This window comes from Pleurodeles waltl, chromosome 1_2 (assembly GCF_031143425.1).
Source record: "Pleurodeles waltl isolate 20211129_DDA chromosome 1_2, aPleWal1.hap1.20221129, whole genome shotgun sequence".
NCBI lineage: Eukaryota > Metazoa > Chordata > Amphibia > Caudata > Salamandridae > Pleurodeles > Pleurodeles waltl.
In genome coordinates, this window is record NC_090437.1 from 1,299,057,188 (window position 1) to 1,299,082,835 (window position 25,648).

General features: G+C 46.1%; 1 protein-coding gene across 4 annotated transcripts in view; it reads left to right on the plus strand.

Moving 5' to 3' along the window:
- Positions 1-25,648, plus strand: part of LOC138250520 (uncharacterized) — an 88,735-nt gene that overhangs the window by 9,508 nt on the left and 53,579 nt on the right. For 3 of the 4 annotated variants that reach the window (XM_069205481.1, XM_069205498.1, XM_069205490.1), the window contains exon 2: positions 1,894-2,736. In XM_069205481.1, coding sequence (XP_069061582.1) covers positions 2,368-2,736 — 369 coding nt within the window. In that variant the 5' untranslated portion in view covers positions 1,894-2,367. The remainder of the gene's footprint in view (positions 1-1,893; positions 2,737-25,648) is intronic. The other variant, XM_069205506.1, reaches the window with a different exon arrangement.

Below are 25,648 nucleotides of genomic sequence, written 5' to 3' on the forward strand. Positions count from 1 at the left end.
CTTAGTGTTCCTGATGCGTTGGTGTAAGTTATTGAGGGCTGCTTTGTAGGGAGCGCAGTCGGAGGTATTTTTTGTGGTGCCCCATTGTTTCTCCAGACGAGTTCAGAGGTGTACCAGTTGGCTTGCCTTAATGCTGTTTTGGTTGGCTTCATAGGGGCAACTGTTTGTGATCCTGGTGGAGAAGTTCAGGATGGCCTGTTCTACATCTGACCCAGCTTCGGGTTGGATGGTACTGAGAGCCTGTGTCCAATGGGTCACCGTCACTTTGCCCATAGCTGCGGTAAGCAGTGCTTGGGGGGGAAGGGGCCTTGGTGGTGCTGTTCTGAGCGCCTGCAATGATGAAGTGGACGATCGTGTGGTCGAACCATGTGAACTCTATCGTGTGGCTGTATTTGATTCTGTCACTGGATGTGAAGATCGGGTCCAGTGTTTGTCCTGCTTTGTGTGTGGAGTTGGTGACCAGTTGGGTAAGGCCGATGTTGTTTATGTTTTCCAGGAGGGTGGTGGCCATGTCTCGCTGATGAAGATCATGTTGAGGCGAGGGTGGTGATGGTGTCCCAGATTTCTGTGGCGTGTTTGCAGAGGGATCGGGCGTTGAGAAAAATGCACTGAAGTGGTTCCTGATCGCTTGCGGTCTTCTGGGGGGGGGGGGGGGGGGGGTTGGCGGGGAATCCAGTGTGGATGGGCGGTCCTGTGTTGCAGGAGAAGCAGCAATGTCAGCAGGTGAAAGGAAGGTCCTTCCATTTTGCTGTGGGAGGAGGCGCAGCAGTTGTCTCGTCAGGGGTCCAGAGCTCTGTGGAGGAGTAGCGGTGGGTGGTCGGAGGGCCAGGGTTCTTGGCACTGGGAGCAGTCCAGGCGCAGACGGGTACAGATGGACTTGCTCGGCCGCTGCATGCACCGTCTAAGTAGCTCCTGGAGGGAGAGGTGTGGGTGGCAGGGGGCGGGCCGTCGGGTGGTGAGAAAGGGAGCGGCGGGAGAAAAGGTGCAGTGGGACAGTTGGGCACAAACAAGCCTAACGGGAGATAAAACAATGAAAGACAGTAACAAATACCGGATGACAAACAGAGAAAAGGGGATCAGACAAACAAACAATAAAAGGGGAAACAAACAAACAGTAAAAGCACAACCAGTGGATACCTGACACTGAATGACGGGGCGGGAGGGAGCAAACAGATAGTCAATGCACAAGCAGCGGATGGGAAAGGGGAAACAGGCAGAGGAGCACACAGGGCGGGAATGGCGTGTTGGGTGAGTCGCAGGTCAAGATAAGGTAGCAACGCTGGCAGCTGGGTCAGAGACAGTGCAAGGGGAAGCTAGCAAAGGACCTGCTCAATGGGGCTCGTGCTGCGGCTTCCATTAAGTAGGTCCTGGGGTGTGAGGGGCGTGGATGATAGTGGACGGGACCACGTGTTGCGAGGACGGGTGGGAAAGGTAGTGGCTGGGAAAAAAGGTGCGGCGGGCACAATGACCTGCTCCTAGAAGAATTAAATCAGAATTATTCCCCAGGCAGCATTCACCTTTATTGCTTAATTTGGATTGTCATGAAATCAGATAACATCGCACTCGTCACCTGTCACCCCTTTTGTCGATTTTTCTCTTTGGAATTTTTTTTTTTTTTAGTAAAGATGTATTTTAAAATTGATAGTCTTCATCATGGCACAAAGTTCTACTTAAATTGGTGTATCTTCTGTTGAATCATTTTATTGACATCTAATATTATAAGTAAATTTGGTATTTTAATGTGTGCGAACATGTCTCCAAGTACACTTTATTTCATATAAAAGTGTTGGCCTTAAGTAAAGTCCGTGCCTGCGCCCAGTAGATGTAAAATTAATGTATGTGTTTGTTGTGTTCACTTAAAATCCTGCTTGACTTTATTGAATTTTATTATAGGAGGTACTTTTCTCCTACCCAGGAAAATAGGATTGCCACTGCATCGCATGATGGACTGAGCTAAAAGAATCCTGGCTCTAGAAGCACTTGAAAAACACAAGGATATTTCTGCATCTCTTCTGAATAGGTTGCTCGTTGAAACATTTTGTCAGCAGTTGCATATCAAAGACAGCTGTATAGATAACATTGGTGCGTCAAGTACTGTGGCACCAGGGCCCAGCGTCATCAGGGGCCCATTGAACCATAATAATTGTTTTTTTCCACCCCAGCAACAGTGAAAGGGGCTATTTTCTTTGCTTGCACTTGGGCCTTTGTCATCCTTTCTTCACTACTGAACAAAGACGGTTTTTCCTGCAGTTTGTAAAATAACGGCATTAGCAAGGCGCCCTTAAAGCCTGGCCTTGCAAACCATCACCGAAGTTTCACTTCTAAATTGGCCCTGACCACTCGTTACTGAACTCTTGTACTAACGATATGTCACTAAACAGTAGCACTGGTAAATCTTCATTATTGACTGCCACTGGAAACTCATTTGGGAAAGGCAGCACATTAGGAAAAGATGTTACCGATAATAAACTGTTAAAAATTCCCGAGGCAGCAGTAACAGAAAAGCCTAATGATGACTGTGCATCAGATAAGGATTCGGACTCTGATTATGCTTGTGAAGCACCTCCCTCTGCTGAAGAGCCTTCTACTGCTTGCAGCGAACCATTTGCCATCAAATGTGTGACGGCCAACGAGTCTTCTTCCACTGCTACAGCAAACCCAAAGAGTTCACCCCTTTCCAAAAATTCTCCAGATATACCCTTTACTCCAGGAAATAGATCTGCTGCTCTTACATGGGTAAGTCATTTTTGGTTATAAACAAGTTTTTTGAGAGAGTTATACCTCAAAGAGGTAAAGTAGTTCTCTTGTGTGTGGGTTATATTTCTAGATTTAAGAGAAAAGTTAAAATAGTTCTTACGAGGTAACTAATTTAGTGTTTGCCCGCGTAAATTAATACCGCCTTTACATATCCATCTAGTTTATATTTCACCCAGCACGCTGGGATGTAATTTAGTCACAACTTATCATTACTTCTTAATGTGATATAGTATCTAATCTTGAGTTTACTGATTGGTGAAGAAATGCCCTGCAATCCAATTTTGTTTCCCCTTGCTTGGTAGTTTGTTAAGAAACAACTAAATAATTAACAGAATACTTTCAATGCACTGATTTGCACTACAAGACCTGTATATTTGAATAGGCGAAAACAATACCCCAGCCCTCATAAGAAAAGTGTAATTGCAATCCACTTTCATGTGACGCAACCTTTCTAAGTGCAGCATACTCCACCAGGGGCAGTACTAAAGCTCTGAGAGATGGTGGACAATGGGAATACTTCCTGAATTTTCTATAATAAAAGATGTTTGGATGCTATAAAAGAGTCTATAAACAACAGTGAGTTTTTAACCCCTTCACTGTCAGGCCTTTTCCCCCACAGGTGCAAAGCCTTTTTTTTTTTTGGGTTGTTTGGGGCAGTTCACGCTTAGGCCCTCATAACTTTTTGTCCACATAAGCTACCCATGCCAAATGTGCGTCCTTTTTTTCTAGCATCCTAGGGATTCTAGAGGTACCCAGACTTTGTGTGTTCCCCTAAAGAAGACCAAGAAGTTAGACAAAATACCGCGAAAATTCCAGGTTTTTGTTTTTTCAAGAAAATGGGAAAAGTGGCTGCAGAAGAAGGCTTGTGTTTTTTTCCCCTGCAAATGGCATCAACAAAGGGTTTGCCGTGCTAAAATCACCATCTTCCCAGCTTTCAGGAACAGGCAGACTTGAATCAGAAACCCCAGTTTTTCAGCACAATTTTGGCATTTTACTGGGACATACCCCATTTTTACTATTTTTGTGTGCTTTCAGCCACCTTCCAGTTAGTGACAGAAATGGGTGTGAAACCAATGCTGGATCCCAGAAAGCTAAACATTTCTGAAAAGTAGACAAAGTTCTTAATTCAGCAAGGGGTAATTTGTGTAGATCCTACAATAGTTTCCTTCAGAAAATAACAGCTGAAATAAAACAATATTGAAATTGAGGTGAAAAAACTGCCATTTTTCTCTCAACGTTTTACTCTAACTTTTTCCTGCAATGTCAGATTTTTTTAAAGCAATATACTGTTACGTCTGCTGGACTCTTCTGGTTGCCGGGATATATCTGGTTTGTAGGTTCATCAAGAAATCTGAGAGGACCCACAAATTTGCTTCCACCCAACGTTCCTCCAAGTCTCCCGATAACAATGGTACCTCACTTGTGTATGTAGGCCTAGCGCACGCGACAGGAAATGCCCCAAAACACTATCTGGACATATCAAAATTATCAAATACAAAACTACCTGTTTTTGTGAAGGGGGGGGGCTAAGTTTTTTTGTCCTTGGCTCAGCAGCAATCTAGGGGAACTTACCAAACCCAGACATTTTTGAAAACTAGACACCTGAGGGAGTGCAGGGAGGTGTGACTTGTGTGGATCCCCCAATGTTTTCTTATGCAGAATCCTCAGCAAACCTCAAGTTTAGCTAAAACAAAACAAAAATAAAAATTTTCCTACAATTCTTGTGGGATCACTGCACCGGTACAAATTTCCTACCACCCAACGTTCCCCCTCAGTCTCCCGGTAAAAATGATACCTCACTTGTGTAGGTGGGCCAAGTGCCTGTGACAGGGAAGAGCCAAAAACATGTTGAAATTGAGGGGGAACCAAAGCGGGTCCAAAAGGGCAGTTTGAAAAAAAAAACATTTTTAGGCTGACAAGTACAGCAGAATTTTTATTGGTATAGATGAGACAATGTTGGGTGGTAGGAATTTTGTAGATTCCGGAAGGTTCCATCACAAAAATGTGGGGAAAATGTGTGATTTCCAACAAAGTTGGAGGTTTGCAGGGCATTGTGGGTAAGAAAATGGTGCGGGGTGTATGTGAAGCACACCACCTTGAAATCAACCAGATGTTTAGTTCAGATGTGTCATGGTCTTGTTGGTTTTTCTACATGGCAGCGTCCCAAAGTCCAAAAAGTGCAGCCCTCACCATTCCAAGTGGGATGATTTTGAGAGTTAGCCAAGCTCTCATGGCCCAAATGTTAAACCAATACCCAAAATATTGCCCTATGCAAACTCCAGAGAGAGGTGTATGACGGGGGCCTGGTGATCCCAGACATTAGTAAATACTATTGGCATTTGCAACTGGTAGAAATAAATGATGGGTTCTTCGCCGTTCATGACAAACCAGCATACCGGATAGACTGAGGCAAACAATGCATTGGAATTGAAAGATAAGCTTACTGAAATTGCGCCCCTATGGGACAGCGATCTTTTATAAGAAGTGGGTGGACTAGCAGGATTCTCCAAGTGGTAGTTGATCGGAATCAAGCGGCTGGGGGATGTCTGTAGAGACCTGTCACTTGTGCCTTTTGAGTCCCTCTCTCAGAAGTACGAACTGGCGGAGATTGTAGGGTACAAATAACACCAGCTTGGCCATGCACTACGATGCCATATTGTAGAACGGGAACAACTACTAACCACCACTCCGTTAGAGGGCAGACTGCTTACAGACCCCATACCAGACAAGGCTATTTCAGTAATCTAAGGAAACTAATAAACAGTACTCCAGACCATTAGGGTCCCTTGGAGAAGCATGGTCCAGCGACTTTGGAAGGGGGGAATGGAGATGGTGGTTGATGATGACTGGAAGCACTACAGAGTCCCTGAGAGATATCTATTGTAGCAAGGTTTCACCTCATACAATTGAGAATCCTACACAGATCCTACTATTCCCGGACCCTTCTACATAAGATCAAGAAGGCTGACACACCTCTGTGCCTTCGGGCTGTGGGCAGGAATCCTGCTATATCCTGTGAGCATTTTCAGGGATCCAGACTTACCGGCGAGGGGGTTACTGACAGGATCGCTCTAGTCCTGAAGCTTACTGTCCCTATGACTGAAAAATGGATCTTATGGCAAATTACGGGAGAAGATGCCATATCCAAAATATTCAAACATTTGGGCTACACTGGCGGTTCCCATACGAAATATTGCACGGGCATGGGGGTTGGACCAAGACTGGTGCTAGAGGGCAGAAAAGGTGGTATATCATCAGTCAGGGATGCCCCAAGAAATTGGAGAAAGTGTGGGGGCCCTGGTGCAACTTCAGGGGTGGTGTGAACATAGGGTTGTAATAACACTCACCATCTTGCTGTGGTTGCCATTTTCCAACAGGCATGCCGTCAGGCCGTAAAACCGTTGTTCTATCATGGTCAATACATTCCTAAGTGGGCAATCACAACTGTCACTATTAAGTTTATTCTGGGAAGATCTGCAGCATTAATGCATGCATTCTTTACCCTGAGCTCTGTTCAAATAAAAAGTTTTTTTTTTTTTTTTTTTTTTTTTAAAGAGAATGATGACTCCAGCACTTGATGAGTGACAAAAATGAAGATTAGTCCTAACCGTCGCATGTTGGAAAAGCAATATTTAGACAGTTTTGCTTGCCACTTTGGCAGGTTGAGGTCATACCATTCTGAAAAAAATTCTACAGACAATACTTTTGAGTCACTTAGAGACGGTTTAGACCTCGCATGAAAACCTCTATGTTCGATGGCATCTGTCGCTGTAGATACGCATGTTTTGCAATAGCTCGCCATCTGGTGTTGGGCCGGAGTGTTACAAGTTGTTTTTCTTTGAAGAAGTCTTTCGAGTCACGGGACCGAGTGACTCCTCCTTTTGTCTCCATTGCGCATGGGCGTCGACTCCATCTTCGATTGTTTTTTTTCCGCCATCGGGTTCGGACGTGTTCTTGTCGCTCCGAGTTTCGGAACGGAAAAATAGCTAAATTTCGGAAGATTTTCGTCGGTATTGTTGCGTTCGGGATCGGCGTAGTTAGATTCAACACCGCGTCGAAGGATCGAAGAGCTCCGGTGCCCTTCGGGGTAGTTTTTTCGATCCCCCGTCGGGGCCTGGTCGGCCCGACCACGTGCTGAAGAACGCCGATGGAACGGACCCCGTTCTGTTTCTGCCCCAAATGCCACAGTAAATACCCCTACACAGACCAACACTTGGTCTGCAACCTGTGCCTGTCACCTGAGCACAGTGAAGACACCTGCGAGGCCTGTCGTGCGTTCCGGTCCCGAAAAACACTCCGAGACCGTCGAGCCAGAAGACTTCAGATGGCGTCCGCGCCGACAGCCCACCGAGAGTTCGAGGAACAAGAAGAGGAAGGTACCTTCTCGATCCAAGACTCGGACTCCGAAGGATTCGACGATACACAAACCGTGAGTAAGACGTCGAAAACCACTCAGAGGAAGATTTACAAGGCCCAGGGGACGCCACTGCCACCAGGCCATGGCTTGACCCATAAATTCGGTGACCGACCGTCGGCACCGAAAAAGGCCCAAACAGTGCCGAGATCGTCCGACTCCGGTCGAGACACCGGCACGCAGCCTTCTCGGGACCGAGAAAGTGCTGGAGACAAGCATCGACACCGAGATGCCGGTGTACACACGGCTCGACGCCGAGACAGCGGCGCCGAGAGGTTTCGGCCCCGAAAAAGAAAAAAGTCACCTCGGAGCCGAAAAAGGACGCAGACAGGGTTTCGGTGCCGAAACAAACTGCAACCGACCCAGCTTCAGGCTCTTATACAGAAGAGCACTCGCTAACCTCCCAAATGCAAAAGCATAGGTTTGAGGAAGAGCTACAATCAACTGATGTGGACCATACGCAAAAGCGTATTTTCATACAGCAGGGGACAGGAAAGATAAGCACCCTTCCCCCTATTAGAAGAAAGAGAAGGTTGGAGTTCCAAACTGAACAGACACCACAACCAAAAGTGGTGAAAAGAGTTACCCCACCACCCTCTCCACCGCCCGTGATTAACGTCTCACCAGCACAAACTCCATCACACTCCCCAGCTCACACCACCATGAGCCAGGGTGACCAAGATCAAGACGCATGGGACATATACGACGCCCCAGTGTCAGATAACAGTCCGGAGGCATACCCTACGAAGCCATCTCCACCTGAGGACAGCACCGCGTATTCTCAAGTGGTGGCTAGAGCAGCACAATTTCATAATGTAAGCCTCCACTCTGAACAGGTCGAGGATGATTTTTTGTTCAATACACTCTCCTCCACCCACAGCTCATACCAAAGCCTGCCTATGCTCCCTGGTATGCTCCGGCACGCAAAAGACATCTTTAAGGAACCGGTCAAAAGTAGGGCAATCACACCAAGGGTGGAAAAGAAGTATAAGGCGCCTCCTACAGACCCGGCTTTCATCACTACACAGCTGCCACCAGACTCTGTCGTTGTAGGTGCAGCTAGGAAAAGGGCGAACTCCCACACATCTGGAGATGCACCACCCCCAGATAAAGAAAGCCGCAAGTTCGATGCAGCTGGTAAGAGAGTCGCAGCACAAGCTGCAAACCAGTGGCGCATCGCGAACTCCCAGGCACTACTTGCGCGCTACGACCGAGCCCATTGGGATGAGATGCAACATCTCATTGAACATCTGCCCAAGGACCTACAAAATAGGGCAAAACAAGTGGTGGAGGAGGGACAGACCATTTCCAACAACCAGATCCGCTCCTCCATGGACGCTGCAGATACAGCTATTAGAAGGCATGCATGGCTCCGAACGTCTGGATTTAAGCCAGAGATTCAGCAAGCAGTTCTCAATATGCCTTTTAACGAAAGAGAACTGTTCGGTCCAGAAGTGGACACAGCCATTGAGAAACTTAAAAAAGACACGGACAATGCCAAAGCCATGGGCGCACTCTACTCCCCGCAGAGCAGAGGGAATTACAGCACATTCCGTAAAACACCCTTTAGAGGGGGGTTTCGGGGTCAGAGCACACAAGCCAGCACCTCACAAGCAACACCGTCCAGTTACCAGGGACAGTATAGAGGAGGTTTTCGGGGACAATATAGAGGAGGGCAATTCCCTAGAAATAGAGGAAGATTTCAAAGCCCCAAAACCCCTACTACTAAACAGTGACTCACATGTCACTCACCCCATCCACACAACACCAGTGGGGAGAAGAATAAGTCCTTATTACAAAGCATGGGAGGAAATCACTACAGACACTTGGGTTCTAGCAATTATCCAACATGGTTATTGCATAGAATTTCTACAATTCCCTCCAAACATACCACCAAAAGCACAGAATTTGACAAAACATCATTCCAATCTCCTGGAGATAGAAGTGCAGGCACTATTGCAAAAGAATGCAATCGAATTAGTGCCAAACACACAAATAAACACAGGAGTTTACTCACTGTACTTTCTGATTCCAAAGAAGGACAAAACGCTGAGACCAATCCTAGACCTCAGAGTAGTGAACACTTTCATCAAATCAGACCACTTTCACATGGTCACACTACAAGAAGTATTACCATTGCTAAAACTACACGACTACATGGCAACTTTAGACCTCAAGGATGCTTATTTCCATATACCAATACACCCATCGCACAGGAAATACCTAAGGTTTGTATTCAAAGGAATACATTACCAATTCAAGGTACTGCCTTTCGGATTAACAACCGCACCAAGAGTCTTTACCAAATGTCTAGCGGTAGTCGCTGCACACATAAGAAGGCAGCAAATACATGTGTTCCCATATCTGGACGACTGGCTAATCAAGGCCCATTCGTTAATAGAGTGCTCAAATCACACAAATCATATCATACAAACCCTCTTCAAACTAGGGTTCACCGTCAACTTCACAAAATCCAACATTCTGCCGCGCAAGGTACAACAATACCTAGGAGCCATAATAGACACATCAAAAGGAGTAGCCACTCCAAGTCCCCAAAGAATTCAAAATTTCAACACCATCATACAACGCATGTATCCAACACAAAGGATACAAGCAAAGATGGTATTACAACTCCTAGGCATGATGTCTTCATGCATAGCCATTGTCCCAAACGCAAGACTGCACATGAGGCCCTTACAACAGTGCCTAGCATCACAGTGGTCTCAAGCACAGGGTCACCTTCTAGATCTGGTGTTAATAGACCGCCAAACTTACCTCTCGCTTCTGTGGTGAAACAACATAAATTTAAACAAGGGGCGGCCTTTCCAAGACCCAGTGCCACAATACGTAATAACAACAGATGCTTCCATGAAAGGGTGGGGAGCACACCTCAATCAACACAGCATCCAAGGACAATGGGACGTACATCAAACAAAACTGCATATAAATCACCTAGAACTTCTAGCAGTTTTTCAAGCACTAAAAGCTTTCCAACCAATAATAGTTCACAAATACATTGTTGTCATGTTGTCTGTTTTGACGAGAATGTATTACCTAAACAAGCAAGGGGGGACGCATTCCACGCGGTTAAGCCTGCTAGCACAAAAGATTTGGCGTTGGGCAATTCACAACCAAATTCGCCTATTAGCACAATTTATACCAGGGATCCAAAATCAACTCGCAGACAATCTCTCTCGAGATCACCAACAGGTCCACGAATGGGAAATTCACCCCCAAATTCTGAACACTTATTTCAAACTCTGGGGAACACCTCAGATAGACTTGTTTGCGACAAAGGAGAACGCAAAATGCCAAAACTTCGCATCCAGATACCCACACAAACAGTCCCAAGGCAATGCCCTATGGATGAACTGGTCAGGGATATTTGCTTACGCTTTTCCTCCTCTCCCTCTCCTTCCTTACCTGGTAAACAAACTCAGTCAAAGCAAACTCAAACTCATATTGATAGCACCAACTTGGGCAAGGCAACCCTGGTACACAACGCTGCTAGACCTATCAGTAGTACCCTGCATCAAATTGCCCAACAGGCCAGATCTGTTGACACAACACAACCAAAAGATCAGACACCCAGATCCAGCATCGCTGAATCTAGCAATCTGGCTCCTGAAATCCTAGAATTCGGGCACTTACAACTTACCCAAGAATGTATGGAAGTCATAAAGCAAGCCAGAAGGCCATCCACCAGGCACTGCTATGCAAGTAAATGGAAGAGGTTTGTCTGCTACTGCCATATTAATCAAATACAACCATTACACACAACTCCAGAACATGTAGTGGGTTACTTGCTTCACTTACAAAAATCTAACCTGGCTTTCTCTTCCATTAAAATACACCTTGCAGCAATATCTGCATACCTGCAGACTACCTATTCAACTTCCCTATATAAGATACCAGTCATTAAAGCATTCATGGAGGGCCTTAGGAGAATTATACCACCGAGAACACCACCTGTTCCTTCATGGAACCTAAATGTTGTCCTAACTAGACTTATGGGTCCACCTTTTGAACCCATGCACTCCTGCGAAATACAGTTCCTAACCTGGAAGGTGGCATTTCTCATCGCCATCACTTCCCTAAGAAGAGTAAGCGAGATTCAGGCGTTTACAATACAAGAACCTTTTATACAACTACACAAGAATAAGGTCATCCTAAGGACCAATCCTAAATTTTTGCCAAAGGTTATTTCACCGTTCCATCTAAACCAAACAGTGGAACTTCCAGTGTTCTTTCCACAGCCAGATACCGTAGCCGAAAGGGCACTACATACATTAGATGTCAAAAGAGCATTGATGTATTACATTGACAGAACAAAGAACATCAGAAAGACTAAACAACTCTTTATTGCATTTCAAAAACCTCATGCAGGAAACCCAATTTCAAAACAAGGTATAGCCAGATGGATAGTTAAATGCATCCAAATCTGCTACCTTAAAGCTAAACGACAGCTGCCCATTACACCAAGGGCACACTCAACCAGAAAGAAAGGTGCTACCATGGCCTTTCTAGGAAACATCCCAATGCAAAAAATATGTAAGGCAGCCACATGGTCTACGCCTCACACATTCACCAAGCACTACTGTGTAGACGTGTTATCCGCACAACAAGCCACAGTAGGTCAAGCCGTATTAAGAACATTATTTCAAACTACTTCCACTCCTACAGGCTGATCCACCACTTTTGGGGACATAACTGCTTACTAGTCTATGCAAAACATGCGTATCTACAGCGACAGATGCCATCGAACTGAAAATGTCACTTACCCAGTGTACATCTGTTCGTGGCATCAGTCGCAGTAGATTCGCATGTGCCCACCCGCCTCCCCGGGAGCCTGTAGCAGTTTGGAAGTTACCTTCAACTATTTGTATATGTATCATCTCAACCTTAAATAGGTACATACTTAGTCACTCCATTGCATGGGCACTATTACTACAATTCAACTCCTACCTCACCCTCTGCGGGGAAAAACAATCGAAGATGGAGTCGACGCCCATGCGCAATGGAGACAAAAGGAGGAGTCACTCGGTCCCGTGACTCGAAAGACTTCTTCGAAGAAAAACAACTTGTAACACTCCGGCCCAACACCAGATGGCGAGCTATTGCAAAACATGCGAATCTACTGCGACTGATGCCACGAACAGATGTACACTGGGTAAGTGACATTTTCATTACATTTCATAAAGTAGGTTACCCTCCAGTTTTTAACAGTGGTTGGTGGCTACTTGTGACTCAGCTCATAGTGTCCGTCTAGTAATTGATATTTTGTTTAGTTCTGTATGAAGTTCACCTTTATTGAAGCAGTTTCATAAAATTTTCCTTCTCTGTTCTTTTTAACATATTTAAACTGCCCAGTAGTTGTTTGGACCAGAGTCGCCTAAACTCTTGTTGAGTGTGTCTTTCTTTAACTTGTATCCCTCATCTGTCTAGAATCATCGGTTTCCTAATGTGTCGATCTCCTGCTCAGCCTTGTAGTCACCCTCTGCATTTCCATCTATCTATGATGATTGTAGACACAAAAAAGTTAAATAAAGGCTTGGCAAAAAGACTACTAAAGGTAAAACCGTATAGCACATACAGATCAGAGTTTAGAATGGAAATACTATAACAAATCCTTGTATTCTATAATTGCAATCTTGGATTTAAGAGGAAGGTGACATCTTCATAAATGTTAGAGTTGCAGGCTATTTTGGGAACTCCATATTGGTCCCACTAACAATTAGTGAATGAAAAGAAGGACGAGCTACCAATATTTGGACTATTCTTGGAAGTGTGATCTTTTAAATGCCTTAACATTAATGTACTTCACACTGATAAAGGCCCAATGTGGGAAACTATAAAGCAACTATTGAATGTTCTTGAGAATATGGAAGATAGATTTTGCTGCTATTATCTTTTGAGCAAGTGATGGTACTGCTACTTTATTGTCTATATGACTTCATGCGAGGCAAAGGACTTTTGGCATATTATGGCTAATTCATACAATAACAGATAATAGCAAAACCCACTGAAGACACATGATTTGATTTCCCAGTGAGCTCCAAAGAATCATGGATACCAACAAGTTTGATTGTAGTAGCAAGAAGTTCAATATGAACAATGTAAGGGACATTAATGAAAGACATTTGACTAGTTGGAAAATAATTCAAAGAAGCTATAACCGACACAGACTTGAATGGGTCAAAGTGCACGCTACCACAATCAAGGCAGATGGTATGCCTATCAGAGTTAAGTAGGGTAGTTTATCGGGCTACTCCAAAGGTGTCTTCCAGGCATCATGCTCTGAAGATTTTCTCCGGTAGTCGTGCTCATTATTGTTTTGATGTCATGATAAATAATTTTGGTCTGGTTTGACTGTGCAGTTGTCTGTCAAATTTTATGTGATCACCTAAAAAAAAGCTTTGAGAAGCAGTACGGAGAGGTTCACCCTGCCCACCTTTTAATATGCTTTCATATGACCTTTGATTGGGCAAAAATTCTGTGCTTCCACTGAAATTGTTTCATAGCACTTTATGCCTTATGCACAATACAGTATTGTTTAGTTTGCTATGGTGAGAAGTGAGTTATAAAATCTCTCTGCTCTCTTTAAGAGTGGATTTTTACTGCTGTGAATGAAACATTTCCTGGCTGTTGTAACGGAAAGTTTAAGTTCTATTAAAGACACAGAGGTGAGGATTATGCTTACTTTCTTCACTTTCTTCAGTACAGCAGCCTCAGTAACAGCCGAAAACTACCATCAACCATAGAGAAAGCAAAGGAAAAAAACCTATCAGCCAGTCCGGTCAAGAGCAGTCCATTAACAGTCCTTTCTCAATTGTTATGCCCCCTCTTTCTTCGCACAACAAAGTCCATGTCCGTTCTGCATGTTACTCCTGCTTGGGAGCTACATTTTTTTAAAGGTTGAGGACAACATAGGTGAAATAGGGCAGCCGAAAATAAAGGACTGTTGACAAACAGTTATAAATCAAACATTTACAGTACAGTCATTCCATAACAAGCAAAGTAAAAGTTTACACCATCGTTATCATCACCAACTATCTGAAGAGGCAAACACTGTTCCTGCCAGTACTTCTGTGAGCAATGCTATTTTCCAAGCAGAACATCTTGGTGGGCAATGATCATTGGATCTGTGGGTTGGATAATCTCCGCCTCTTTGTCCTTAATAGAATTTGTTAAGACAGCTGGGAAATTTTTCATTGTATGTCAGGACCGGAGGCGAGGATTACACTAGTTCAAAGCTTGTTTACCACCTAAGATGCCATATTTTACAACTGGTTTAAAATAAATCAATTAAATGTAGAATGTGAGGACCAATGCCAATCCATAGCATTCAGGATATCCGCCAAGCAGCTCTCCAAAGAAAAAGCTTGGGAAGCCATCACCCCTCTAGTCGAATGTGCTCCGAATGCTGAGGTGTCAATATCTTCCTCTTGCATGACCCCATCTGACCCATCTTGCTGTAGTAGGGGGTGAAACTGCGTGAAAGGGCTCTCTGATGGAAATCAAAACTTGACTTTCAAATACGAGGGGGTGGGGGGGTTGCGGGAATTCAGCTGTTATATCTCATCGACCTTTCATGCATTGACCCACACATAATTTTGGGTGATCATTAAATGTTGTGTAAGAAATGAATTGCACTTTGTTCATCTCGATACATGGAATGTAACCCCTTCCCGGGGAAAGACTCTACCTGTAACAATGAGTGCTGTGATATCTTAAACTTTCCGACAAACGATTAAACACAACAGCATGGCTAGCTTACCTGAGATTTCCTTTCTGGAAAAGTATTTATTGCTCCTCCAGGACATGAAGAGATTAAGCTCTGTGTATGTATACCAAAGGACTGAGTATCTAGGTTCTTGGTGAAGAGATACACACATCCCATTCATCAGCTTCCAAACCAATAGATGTTCCCCCACCGGGCAGCTCAGTGATATCTGAACACCTCCCAGATAAGGCTGGCAAAGTGGCAGACTGGCATTTCAGGTAGTTCCGGGACATGAGATGTTGTTGTCCAGGTAGAAGTGTCAGAAACTCTTGCTCTGCTTCGGCAGAGCTATAATTGTGTTCCACCTAGGTGATTAATATAACGCACCTCTGAGACGTTGTCCATTTTTAGCAACACAGAGCACTGTGTCTTCTCTTTGGTCCAGCAGTGTACTACATATGGTCCTGCTAGCAGTTTTAGACTGTTGATATCTAACTGTTGCTCATGCACAGACTGCTCTCCTCCTGTGGACAATTACCTGCATCGGACACCCCATCCACTTCTGCTGGCATCTGATTCTATTACAATATCAGGATTGGAACTAAAGATAGTTCTCTCATTCCATGCTTTCATGTGTGAGCCATCATTGCATCTCCTCTGTGGCGTCCTCTGTCAATGGGACTAGTTCTGAGTACCTCATGCCTTTGCGTAAATTATGAGCTTTTAGACATTTCAGTACCCTGGAGAAATATCGCTGTAATTGACAATGAAAGGAGGCCTACTACCCGAGCAATTTGTCTCAAATAAGTTTGACCCTTTGCTAGGGTTTTGTGTAGTTCCTGTCTGTTCTTTGCAATTTTCTTTGAAGGTAGGCTTTGCAGGAGTCCATGACAAAACCCAGCAATGTTCTTTGGACAGGGTTTCCTTTGTCTTGATGATGAACCCCAATCCTTCTAGGAGATGTGCTGTTTTTTGAAGGTGTTCCGCAGTCTCCTTGCACATTGATCTAGTAGGAGGATATTATCCAGTTAGGCTATCAGGCGTTATCCCTTGAACTCCTGAGGTCTCCATTACCAGAAGTAGGACCTTGGTGAAACACCATGGGGCCGACAGAAGGTCAGAGGGGAGTTTTGTGAATTTGTACTGTTGCTTCTTCCACATCCAGTCAAGTACCCATAAGATATCTACCAGCAGCTGAATTTCCTCCATTTTTAAGTGGTGATATACTAGCCCCTTGTTGAATTCTCTGAGGTTGATGATGGGCCCTTGGCCCCCACCCCTCCTTGCTACCAGAAAGAGGATACTTATAAGCCCATCAGGTGAATCACAGAAGGAACAATCACTCGTTTTCTCCGTAGGCCTTCCGCTTCCAAAGTTATAAGTAGCAATTCCCGTTGTGAAAAAGAGAAGTGTCTAGGAGCATATCTCTGTCATGTAGTCCCATAGAACTCTATGGGGAAACGTTAGGAGAACCCAGGCGCCTGATGACATTTCTTTCCAGTTGTGGACAAACTGTGCTAGCCGCCTCACCCTGTGGGTATTTTCCCTGAAGCCTCCTGTGGCACTTCTGTGACGTGGAGACCTCTGGATGAGAAGAAACCTCCAAACCTGGAGTGGTCCTGCCACTGGCCACTTCGAGAGCCTTGACTTCTTGTCTGGCTTGGGAGGCAAAACAGCTGATTAAGCGCCCTCTACCACAACTGGCCTTAGGAAAACCTTTAAAGCAAATATATATGCTTCATTGAAGCCTGGGCTTTTTCATTGGAGGTAAATGAGGCACACATTTTCTGCGCTCCTTTACAAAAGGATGCCCAAACAATCTCCTTGAGCAGTAGGTCCTATTTAGGGGGAAGCTACGTTTCCACTTTAATCCACTTTAATTAGAAAAGATCTTCAGCATTTGGTGGACAATGTACAATTGGCATTTCCTAAGAATATGATCCTTCCATCTCACTAGCGTCTGGACCAAGATATCCTGGAATTGAAGGATTGTCTCTCCTCTGGAAACAATTGTTTTTTGCTGGCTGCCCTGTATGAGGAGGTCTTCTTCTTTTACATGGAAGTAGTGCGCTCGAGTGAGCACATCTGAGGGAAAGTTCTATTGTTGCTGGTAGATGGGATAGACCCTGTGGGTGTGGTCCAGGAGAATTGGGGTTTCTGTAGTAAATAAGCGCGGATGGCCTGGACATTGTCTTCTAGGTCCGTGGGTGTGATGCCCCATATCATAATATTATTTCTCCTGGATTGTGGATGATACTACCGCAATTTTTATAAATTTTCCAAAATATACCTCTTCTTCTGCCACATTTTTGGCTCTTTGCTTTGGTCAGGATGGTGCTGTCGTTCCTCTGTAATGGATCCTGACATAGCATCTTTTCCAACATTGACTGCATGGCCCATATGATGGAGGATTGTGAATGACCAATCTCTATCTTTATTATCTGGCCTCTCAACTTCTTGTCATCCATGATTGGTTTAACAGGTGATGGACAGACCCTGTCTATTAGCTTGAGCTCGCCCAGCTTACCTCCCCCCCCCCCCCCCCCCCCCAATACTGGGTTTTCTTTATGGCTCCCCAATTCCAATAGCACCGCCTTCGTGACCAGAGTGTTTTTTGTGGCCTGGAGGGTGGCCTTGCGGCATACTTAATTGGCCACCACCCTTAACCAACACACACCACTTGGTCATGGCACCTGGCTACAGTACGTTGCAACAATGAAGAAGTTTGACAGGTGGGACCTGATAGGTATATCACACCTTGGGGATGTCTGGGCAGGTTCACACATGTTTCAAGATCTTCAAACCACCTATAAGCTCTCACAAACCCAGGTCTAAATATATCTCCAACTACGCCATGCCCTTCATTCGCATCGCTCTCACACTGATTTACTCCTGGAGTTCAGTCCGCTTGAGGCCAAACTCCTCCTGGGGACAATGGGGAAACAGGGTATCTCTCGAATATATAGATGCTGATTATTAATGTCCCCCGGTGACCTGGACCACATGAAATGGCCACTGGGAACACTGGGTGGGCCCTATAAAGGATGATGACTTGCAAGATGCCTTGATGGCACCCAGAACTACAACCATATCTTCGCGCTTGCATATGGTGCAAACATACTGTCTCTGGAGCATATCTCTCACCAGCTAGGCTGAACCATGCGGGTCTCCTCCCAGATCCTGCTTGTCTTCGCTGTGCAGGCACCCCCGCCAACTCCTACAATATAATGTGGCTATGCCCTCCATTTCAGAGGTTTGGTCTGAAGTGTTAGACAAACTCGCTGAGGATGGGAAAACCCACTGACCTCTTTGGTGGTTCTTCTGGGCGTTTTGGATGAAGTTGTGGGCACGTGAGCAGAGCGCACTTTTTTTTAGGAACAGCTGTGATGGCCACGAGAGACATTGCAGCACGCTGGAAAACCCCTACATCTCCCATCCTTGCTAATTGGCATTAGGGGTGGGATGGTGTACACAACAATAACGACCGGTCTATGAATCCTGGGGTTGTCCTCGTAGTATGACCGTGTGTGGGGGAAATGGCTGGGACAAACCCCTTAAGTACTCTCTGGAGCTCTGAGTCCAGCAAGTCAACTGTTGCTATCTGATTGTTAGGTGCTGGTTGACATTGTATTATGCCTGATTAAGCATGCTGTAATGTTGCTCCCCGGTGTTGTCTGTGCCATTACAGACCTTTTTGCTGAAAACTCAATAAAAATGTGTTTATTGAAGAAAGAAAAATACACCAGTGTAATAACAATCCACCTTCAGAGGCTCAGGCTGACCACCTTTGTCATACATTTTTATAATAAACCGATCAGACTAATAGCATTTAACACGACTTTTGTCAATGAACTAATAAAGCCTACTACTTTTATTACCGGCTTATCACTGTCACCAACTCGGGTCTACTGTATTGAGCACAAATGTCCCTAAAAGGCAACCATCGGACACAATCCTAAAATTACAAATGCATATGACGTTAAGGTTGGCATCCCAATATGCAACCCCCTGCCATGAGGGGAAACAAGGAATATCACCATATACAGTTTTTACAACCAGGAGTAGCCAGATGGGATAATATGGTGGTTATATGGAATCTGTGGGTTTCCATGTAACAAAATACCTCTATATAGGTTTTAATTCTATGTCCGGGCCGAAGGCGAGGATTATGCTTACTTTCCTTGTTTGTATTCAATACAACAGCCTTGCTAGCCATAAAAAAAAAAAAACTTCCCATCACCCATGAAGAAAGGGAAGGGGAAAAACATATCAGCCAACCAAGTCAAGAACAATCCTTCCTCAAATGTTACACCCCCCTTTCTTTGCTGTTTTGCAGCCACAAGTTAAATACCTTCTTCCTCATATTTATTTAATTAATAGTACAGTGTGTCTAACGTTTCCTTCTCCTCACAGAGGGCACTGCGGGAACACATCTCAGTGATCTTTATGCGGCACTGACACAGTCTATTTCAGCACCTGGAGCACAACACACTACCATTGAGGCTTGTATTATACAAATGGGAAACTAAATAAGGGCGTCAAGCAGTACTGAACACCCCCAAGGCATCTGTACTGAACTTTAGGCATCAGTGCATTTACTCCTACCTAGACTTGAGGGGGCCCCCCTGCAAAGTACAGGGAGGGCCCCCATTCTCTACTCAGTCATGAGCTCTCAGTCCAGGAGCCCTCTGCCCAGGCACAGTGTAGTGTACTGAGGGGGTCCCTTGAGCTCAACGCTGGGTAGCTGTGGCTTCAAGCAGTAAGGCTTAGCAAAGGAACAATGTGTAAAACATTTAACAATACCATAATATGAAATAAGAAAGTCACAGGACACAAAAAAACAAGACCCTAACTTATAAAAATAGATCTTATTTTTAGAGACCGTGGTCATCAAAATCCACTGCAGGGTTCTGGAGATATGTATTTTAGAAGCAATAAATAACTTTTGAGTCAACCGCAAACAAATATTTGTCAAAAAAAAAGTTTGGAAACTTTTGAAAAGTTTGTAAAAGTTAATTTGACAACTCCAGCCTGAATTGGGTGACCAAGTCCGTCAGGACAGAAGTCTAGAAGGGCCAGAAAGAATACTTTGGGCAGTTACCTGACCACCCGAATGGTTATAGAGCAAGAAACAAACTTTACAGGATGACCGCCATAGACAACAATGGACTGGTCCTGATGCTGAGGGATGCAGGCTTAAAAGATGCTCCTGATCTGTGCGGTCGACGGGGGTGAAGTCTGGTTGAGTCCTCTATCCGCAGATCTTTGGGTCCCACAAAGTCCTTGGGCAATATCACAAAATAAAATGACAGACGGAGTGTTGAAACCTTTCAACACTCACCCCGAGAAACAGATCTGTGTTTAATCAATCATTATTTTACTTGCCACAGCGCCCCAGTTTGGAACCAGCTATATGCAACTTAATCTTGACCCAGCTCCCTATGGGAGCAGCCCAGCCCGAACTGTCAAGTCCTTCCTGGACAGGATTCAGGCATCCTAGGACCGTTTCAGGGTATCACCCTTCGTCATCCAGGCTAGCTTGAATCCAGTGGCGTAGCAAGCAAAGGACCCACATGTGGGTATACCCTAGCCACTAAGGGTGCACAAGGCAATCTAAAAAAATTAAATGATGGGCGGAGTGTTGAAACTTTTCAAACGGCCCTTCAAGGGTGATTTCATCCTTGCAGCTCGCCTTTTGGGTTAACACCCCGGGCAGCCATCCTGTGGGAGAAGGTCACTCCTTTGGGAGAAGGTCACTCCTTCCAGTATGGCAGCAGCCCTTGTTCCTGGGCTAGGACTTGTTTGCTCGTCTCCACTGGCTTGCAGAACCCTGTTTCAGTTCCAGTGCTTTGTCAAAGTCAATGAACCAGCCGGGTCAAAGAGTAGCAACTTTGACAAAAGTTGCCAGCATTAAATTTGACATAAATGTCGACTGCACTGGGGCGTAGTGGAAGCAGCGAAGATGGAGGACTTGTCTTAGAGGCGCTTCCGAAACGTCCTCCTGTATCCTCCACAGTCTTGGCACCCTGGGTCTCTCAGATGGCATCCTGACCCCCCTGCTGCTTCCCTGGACTGCACCGTTGATACTGCTTGGCTCCCTGATCCCTGCCATAACCGCAACACCGCATACCTCGCCTCCTCTGCTGGGAATCTCTGCATATTAGTGGCGGCCCTGTGACAGCAGACTAGGCCTTTGGACCTGTACTCCTGAAGCCCCTGGGGGCTGCAGGACAAGGAGAGACACTCTGCTGGACTTGCCCTTGCCTTCCTCCCCCACCACCCCTTCAACCGGCTGGGGCGCTCTGTGGGGCGGGATTGACCCTCAGTGTGGGACCGTCTCTGCGACTGCTTCCCAGCGTTGATACGGGGGCTTGCGGCCACAGTGTGTGAGCATGGACGGAGAGCCGCGGCACCACCTCGCAGCTTTACTGGCTGGGGAGGCCGCATTTGAGGTACCATTGTACCGGGCTTTGGGCCCACGTAGGTGATTCCTGCTTCTGCTGCGCTCCCGGCGGGTTGTAGTGTGGCTTGGGACTAATTCCACTACGTGTACTGTGCTGGCTGCTCCCAAGGACCCACAAGGCCAGAAGTGAAGGCTCAGTGCCTCGCCAGATGGGGCCTCTCCCCCATGGATCTACAAATCTTAATCCACCTTGCCAGGTGAGCCTTGGGGCTGCCAAGTAGTGTGCTGCTTGAGGGGGAGGGGCCTTGTAGTGCAAATCGCTTAGACTGTATTTGCTGGTCATCACTCACATGGATCTGTGGTCATGGACCCCCCTGGCCTTCTCCTCCCTGTCACTTCCACTTGTAGTGCTGGAGCTCCCCCCTCGTATCACACCTGCTACTACTCTGCCTCTCCCTTCCACGCTGTGTGTGGGGGGGGGGGTGTGGGTAAGGGCCTGCTGACTGCTCAGGGGCGGAGCCTAGGCGCTGCTGACAAGACCTCACTGTTTGACTTCCTCTGGCTTTAGGCTGTACTTCAGCTTCTCGTGCTGCCTCTGTTGGGGCAAGCGGGATGAAGACTCCACACCCGGCACCCTATCTGTCCTACATCATGCTATACGGAGGCCTGTGCAGACATTCAACAACGCCTTTGCTCTCCAGCACCTAGCCTCTTACTGTGTGTACCCTCTCCTGGTGGCTTTGCCCACATCCTCGACATATCGCTGTCGCGCTCACAATCGAAAATCAACAAATTCACCTCCTCCACTCTTGAACACCAAAAGAAATCTGTGTGGGGTGGGGTCAGAGAGGAGGGACTTGAGAGAGGAATCTCCAATGTCTGACCCGATCTCTCTGGAAGTGCTACACATCCTTTAAGCCATCCAGACATCTAAAGAAGCCCTTGAAACCAAAATTGGTAAGTTTGGAGTGGTTTTGCTGCGTCAGGACTATTGCAACGTGGCAGGGAGAGTCCCAGAAACTGAGTTGGGTCTATCCACTCTAGAAGACGATTCCGCAGACATTAAAAACAAAGTTTCAGCTCTCCCGGTTACAGTTCATACCCTTGAGGCCAGAGCAGAAGATGCTGAGAATTGCTTAAGAAGGAACTGGAGGCAGCTTCTGCCAGGTGTTACAGTTCCTGCAGGGGGAGGTGTAAAGCACCTCCACCCAGAGCAGGCTGTGTTTCCGACCCCAGAGAGCACAAAGGCCCTCACCCCATGGGGTCAGAAACTCATCTGTTTAGAAGAAGGCTTGCACAGACTGGTCAGACCAACACTAAAGGGTTCGTTAGGTTAGAGGGGGCCTCTCTAAGATGCCCTCTGGGTGCATTTTACAATAAATCCAACACTGGCATCAGTGTGGGTTTATTGTGCTGAGAAGTTTGATACCAAACTTTCCAGTCTTTAGTGAAGCCATCATGGAGCTGTGGAGTTTGTAATGACAAACTCCCAGCCCATGTACTCAATATGACCATACTGCACTTTCTGTGTCTAAGAATGGACTTAGACACTGTAGGCGGATTTTGCTCATGCAGCTATTCCCTCACCTGTGCTATAGTGCACCCTGTCTTAGGGCTGTAAGGCCTAATAGAGGGGTGACTTACCTATGCCACAGGCAGTGGTTGGTGGGCATGGCACTCGTAGAGGAAAGCCATGTCGACTTTAACTTTTTCTTCCAACCAGCACACACAATCTGCAATGGTAGTGTGCATGTGCTTGGTGAGAGGTGGTTAGTTCTAAATTCATATGTGCGGGATAAGGAACCCCATATCCTATCTGCCACATTAACACAAAAAACTAAGCAAACCCTCCTACGGATGAGGTTGGGAGATCTACCAACCCTGAATTTCCGCCCAAAAAAGAAAAGAGAGGCAGGATGGCAATCACAGGCTTGTAGACTATGTCATCAAACTAGGGAGACCCTTATCCATGTGGTTTGTGTTTGCCCAGCTCTGGGACGCCAGAGAAGGGAACTGCTGAGAAAAGAATTTAGCGTCCTGCAGGTCTGCTGTCATAACAGCTCTTGACCCAAGTAATGAAAAGTTAAAAATCAAGTTAATTTACTTTCTGAAAATCTTAACTGCCATGGCGCCCCCAGCAAGCTCATCTAGCACCCCTTAGGTAAAAAGGTAACTGTCCAGTCCTACAACATCGGAATGCATCCCATAGACATTAGTTATTGGTGATGTAGGGGTTTTGCATACCTAGAATGCATCCTTTAGAGAATAGGCTGTGTTGCCCAAAAAAGATATGGAGGCCTTAAGCTGGGGCCTGGTTAGGAGGATCCCAGCACACTTTCAGTCAAATCAGCATCACTATCAGGCGAAAAGTGGAGAAGGGGGCAATAACCATGCCAAAAGGGGCACTTTCCTACAGGAACAACCTCCTCCTAGTGGAATTGTTGAGACCCCCGGTTTGACAACCTTTGTAGATACCTGAATACCAGAAGGCTCCCTCTCGCCATGGTTTGTGGTGGAGCCGGCCCTCCGTTCGCTGGGGCCCTCCTGCTGATTCTTCATGTCCTCAACTACAGGTAGTACAACACAGTACTGCATGAAGTCCGGCTCTAGGAACGCTCTGATATCAGTCATCGAAGATCATGATATTTCCCGACTACACGAAGGCGACCCAACGCAAATCCTTTGATACAGTCGAGCGGAAACTTGGAGCTATGTTGGTTCCCTATGTACTATTCTTCCCCGCCAGGCTGAGGGTGGTACACGGCTCCCGCACCCATTTCTTTGACACCCCACAGGCAGCCTAGAAGTGGGCCACTGACCAGCAGACTCTTCGCAACCATGACTATTCGGGGGAAGCAGGGTCTCTACCCAGCTCATAGAAGGCTATGGCCTCCTGCCATTCTCATTGATGCAGCAAGTCCCGGGGTGGCAGAAGTGGCTGACCTCATTCTCCAGCATCATTGGACTCTGACTTCCCAAGATCCCAATTCCCTCTCCCAGGGGACAAAATGGGTCCCTTGCCGCTCTGAGACACCCAGCAACCAGGAGGCAAAGTCCCATCTAGAGAAGCGCCATCCCTGATGCCACCATCTTGAACTTCTGAACCCTTCATATATCTAGCTTTCACATTTGACCCAGGATGCCTCTGACTGCCGATATCCTCTGTAGTCCGCATATATGGAGGGGGTCTCCTACTTTCTCAAAGGCCCCAGTATATACTCAGTGTTCACTAGGTATTGTCTTACGGCGACAGATGCTGCCGATGGTTGAGGGTGGGTGGGGGGGGTGGGGGGGGTGTTGAATTATGTTTGATTGTTTCACACTGTTTTCTTAATTTTTGATTTTTCCCTTTCACATCTACTCTCATTTGAGCCTCGCCCCCCCACACATGACACATCTCAACCGCACCAATGACGCAACACACCCTTCTTTCCTGAAACGTCAATGGTCTTTTAAGACCATATTAGGCACACTGCAGTTCTAAAATTTCTCCATACACACCACCCGGACAGAGTCTTACTACAGGAGACTCACTTTGTGGGCACAAAATGCTCCTTGTAAGGTAGGTTTGGGTACACTCAAGTCTATTACGCAGGTTTCAATGGTGGCTTGCATTGCACGGCAATTCTCCTTCATAAAAACCTCCCCCTTAAAATAAGACATTTTGTGACCTGCAACGCAGATATGTGGGAGTGATGGATGGATTAGAAAGTAGGCAATACACTATCTTGAGCATTTATATCCTCCCTCAAATGCAAACCCAGACACTCCGGGACCTAACCCATATTGTGGCTGCCCTCCCTTCTAGCTTCTTAATTCTCAGGGGCGACTTCAACGTAGTGGTCGACCCACTCTTAGATATCCTCGGCCCTGTCTCGCAAGATAGATGGGCCAGAGCTTGCGCCTTCACTAGGCCTCTGCAATGCTTGGAGGACATGCAATCCACACACCAAAGCTTACTCACATGTGTCGGCTTCCGTCCATTCACTGTCCCGGACTGACTATATTTTCCTTCCAGCTACTGACATTCCAACCACTGCAAATGCATCAATGCTACCCGTGGTGTCAGATCATTCCCCACAGGTCCTTTGGCTGGTGGGCCCATGCCCATCTGATCGCCCTGTGGGGCACGTCAGTGCCTGGCTTTTGACGGATGGAAAACTGGTAGAACACTTGGCCGAGGAGCTTGAATCCTACTTTGATCTTAATACTGGGTCTGTGCAAGATTCAGGCACTCTATGGGCGGCTAGCAAACCCACAATATGAGGGCTTGCGAAGAGCTACCTCAAGCATAAAGAAAAGGATAAATTGCGCAACGTTGTTGAACTAGGGACATGCATCCTGGCAAACA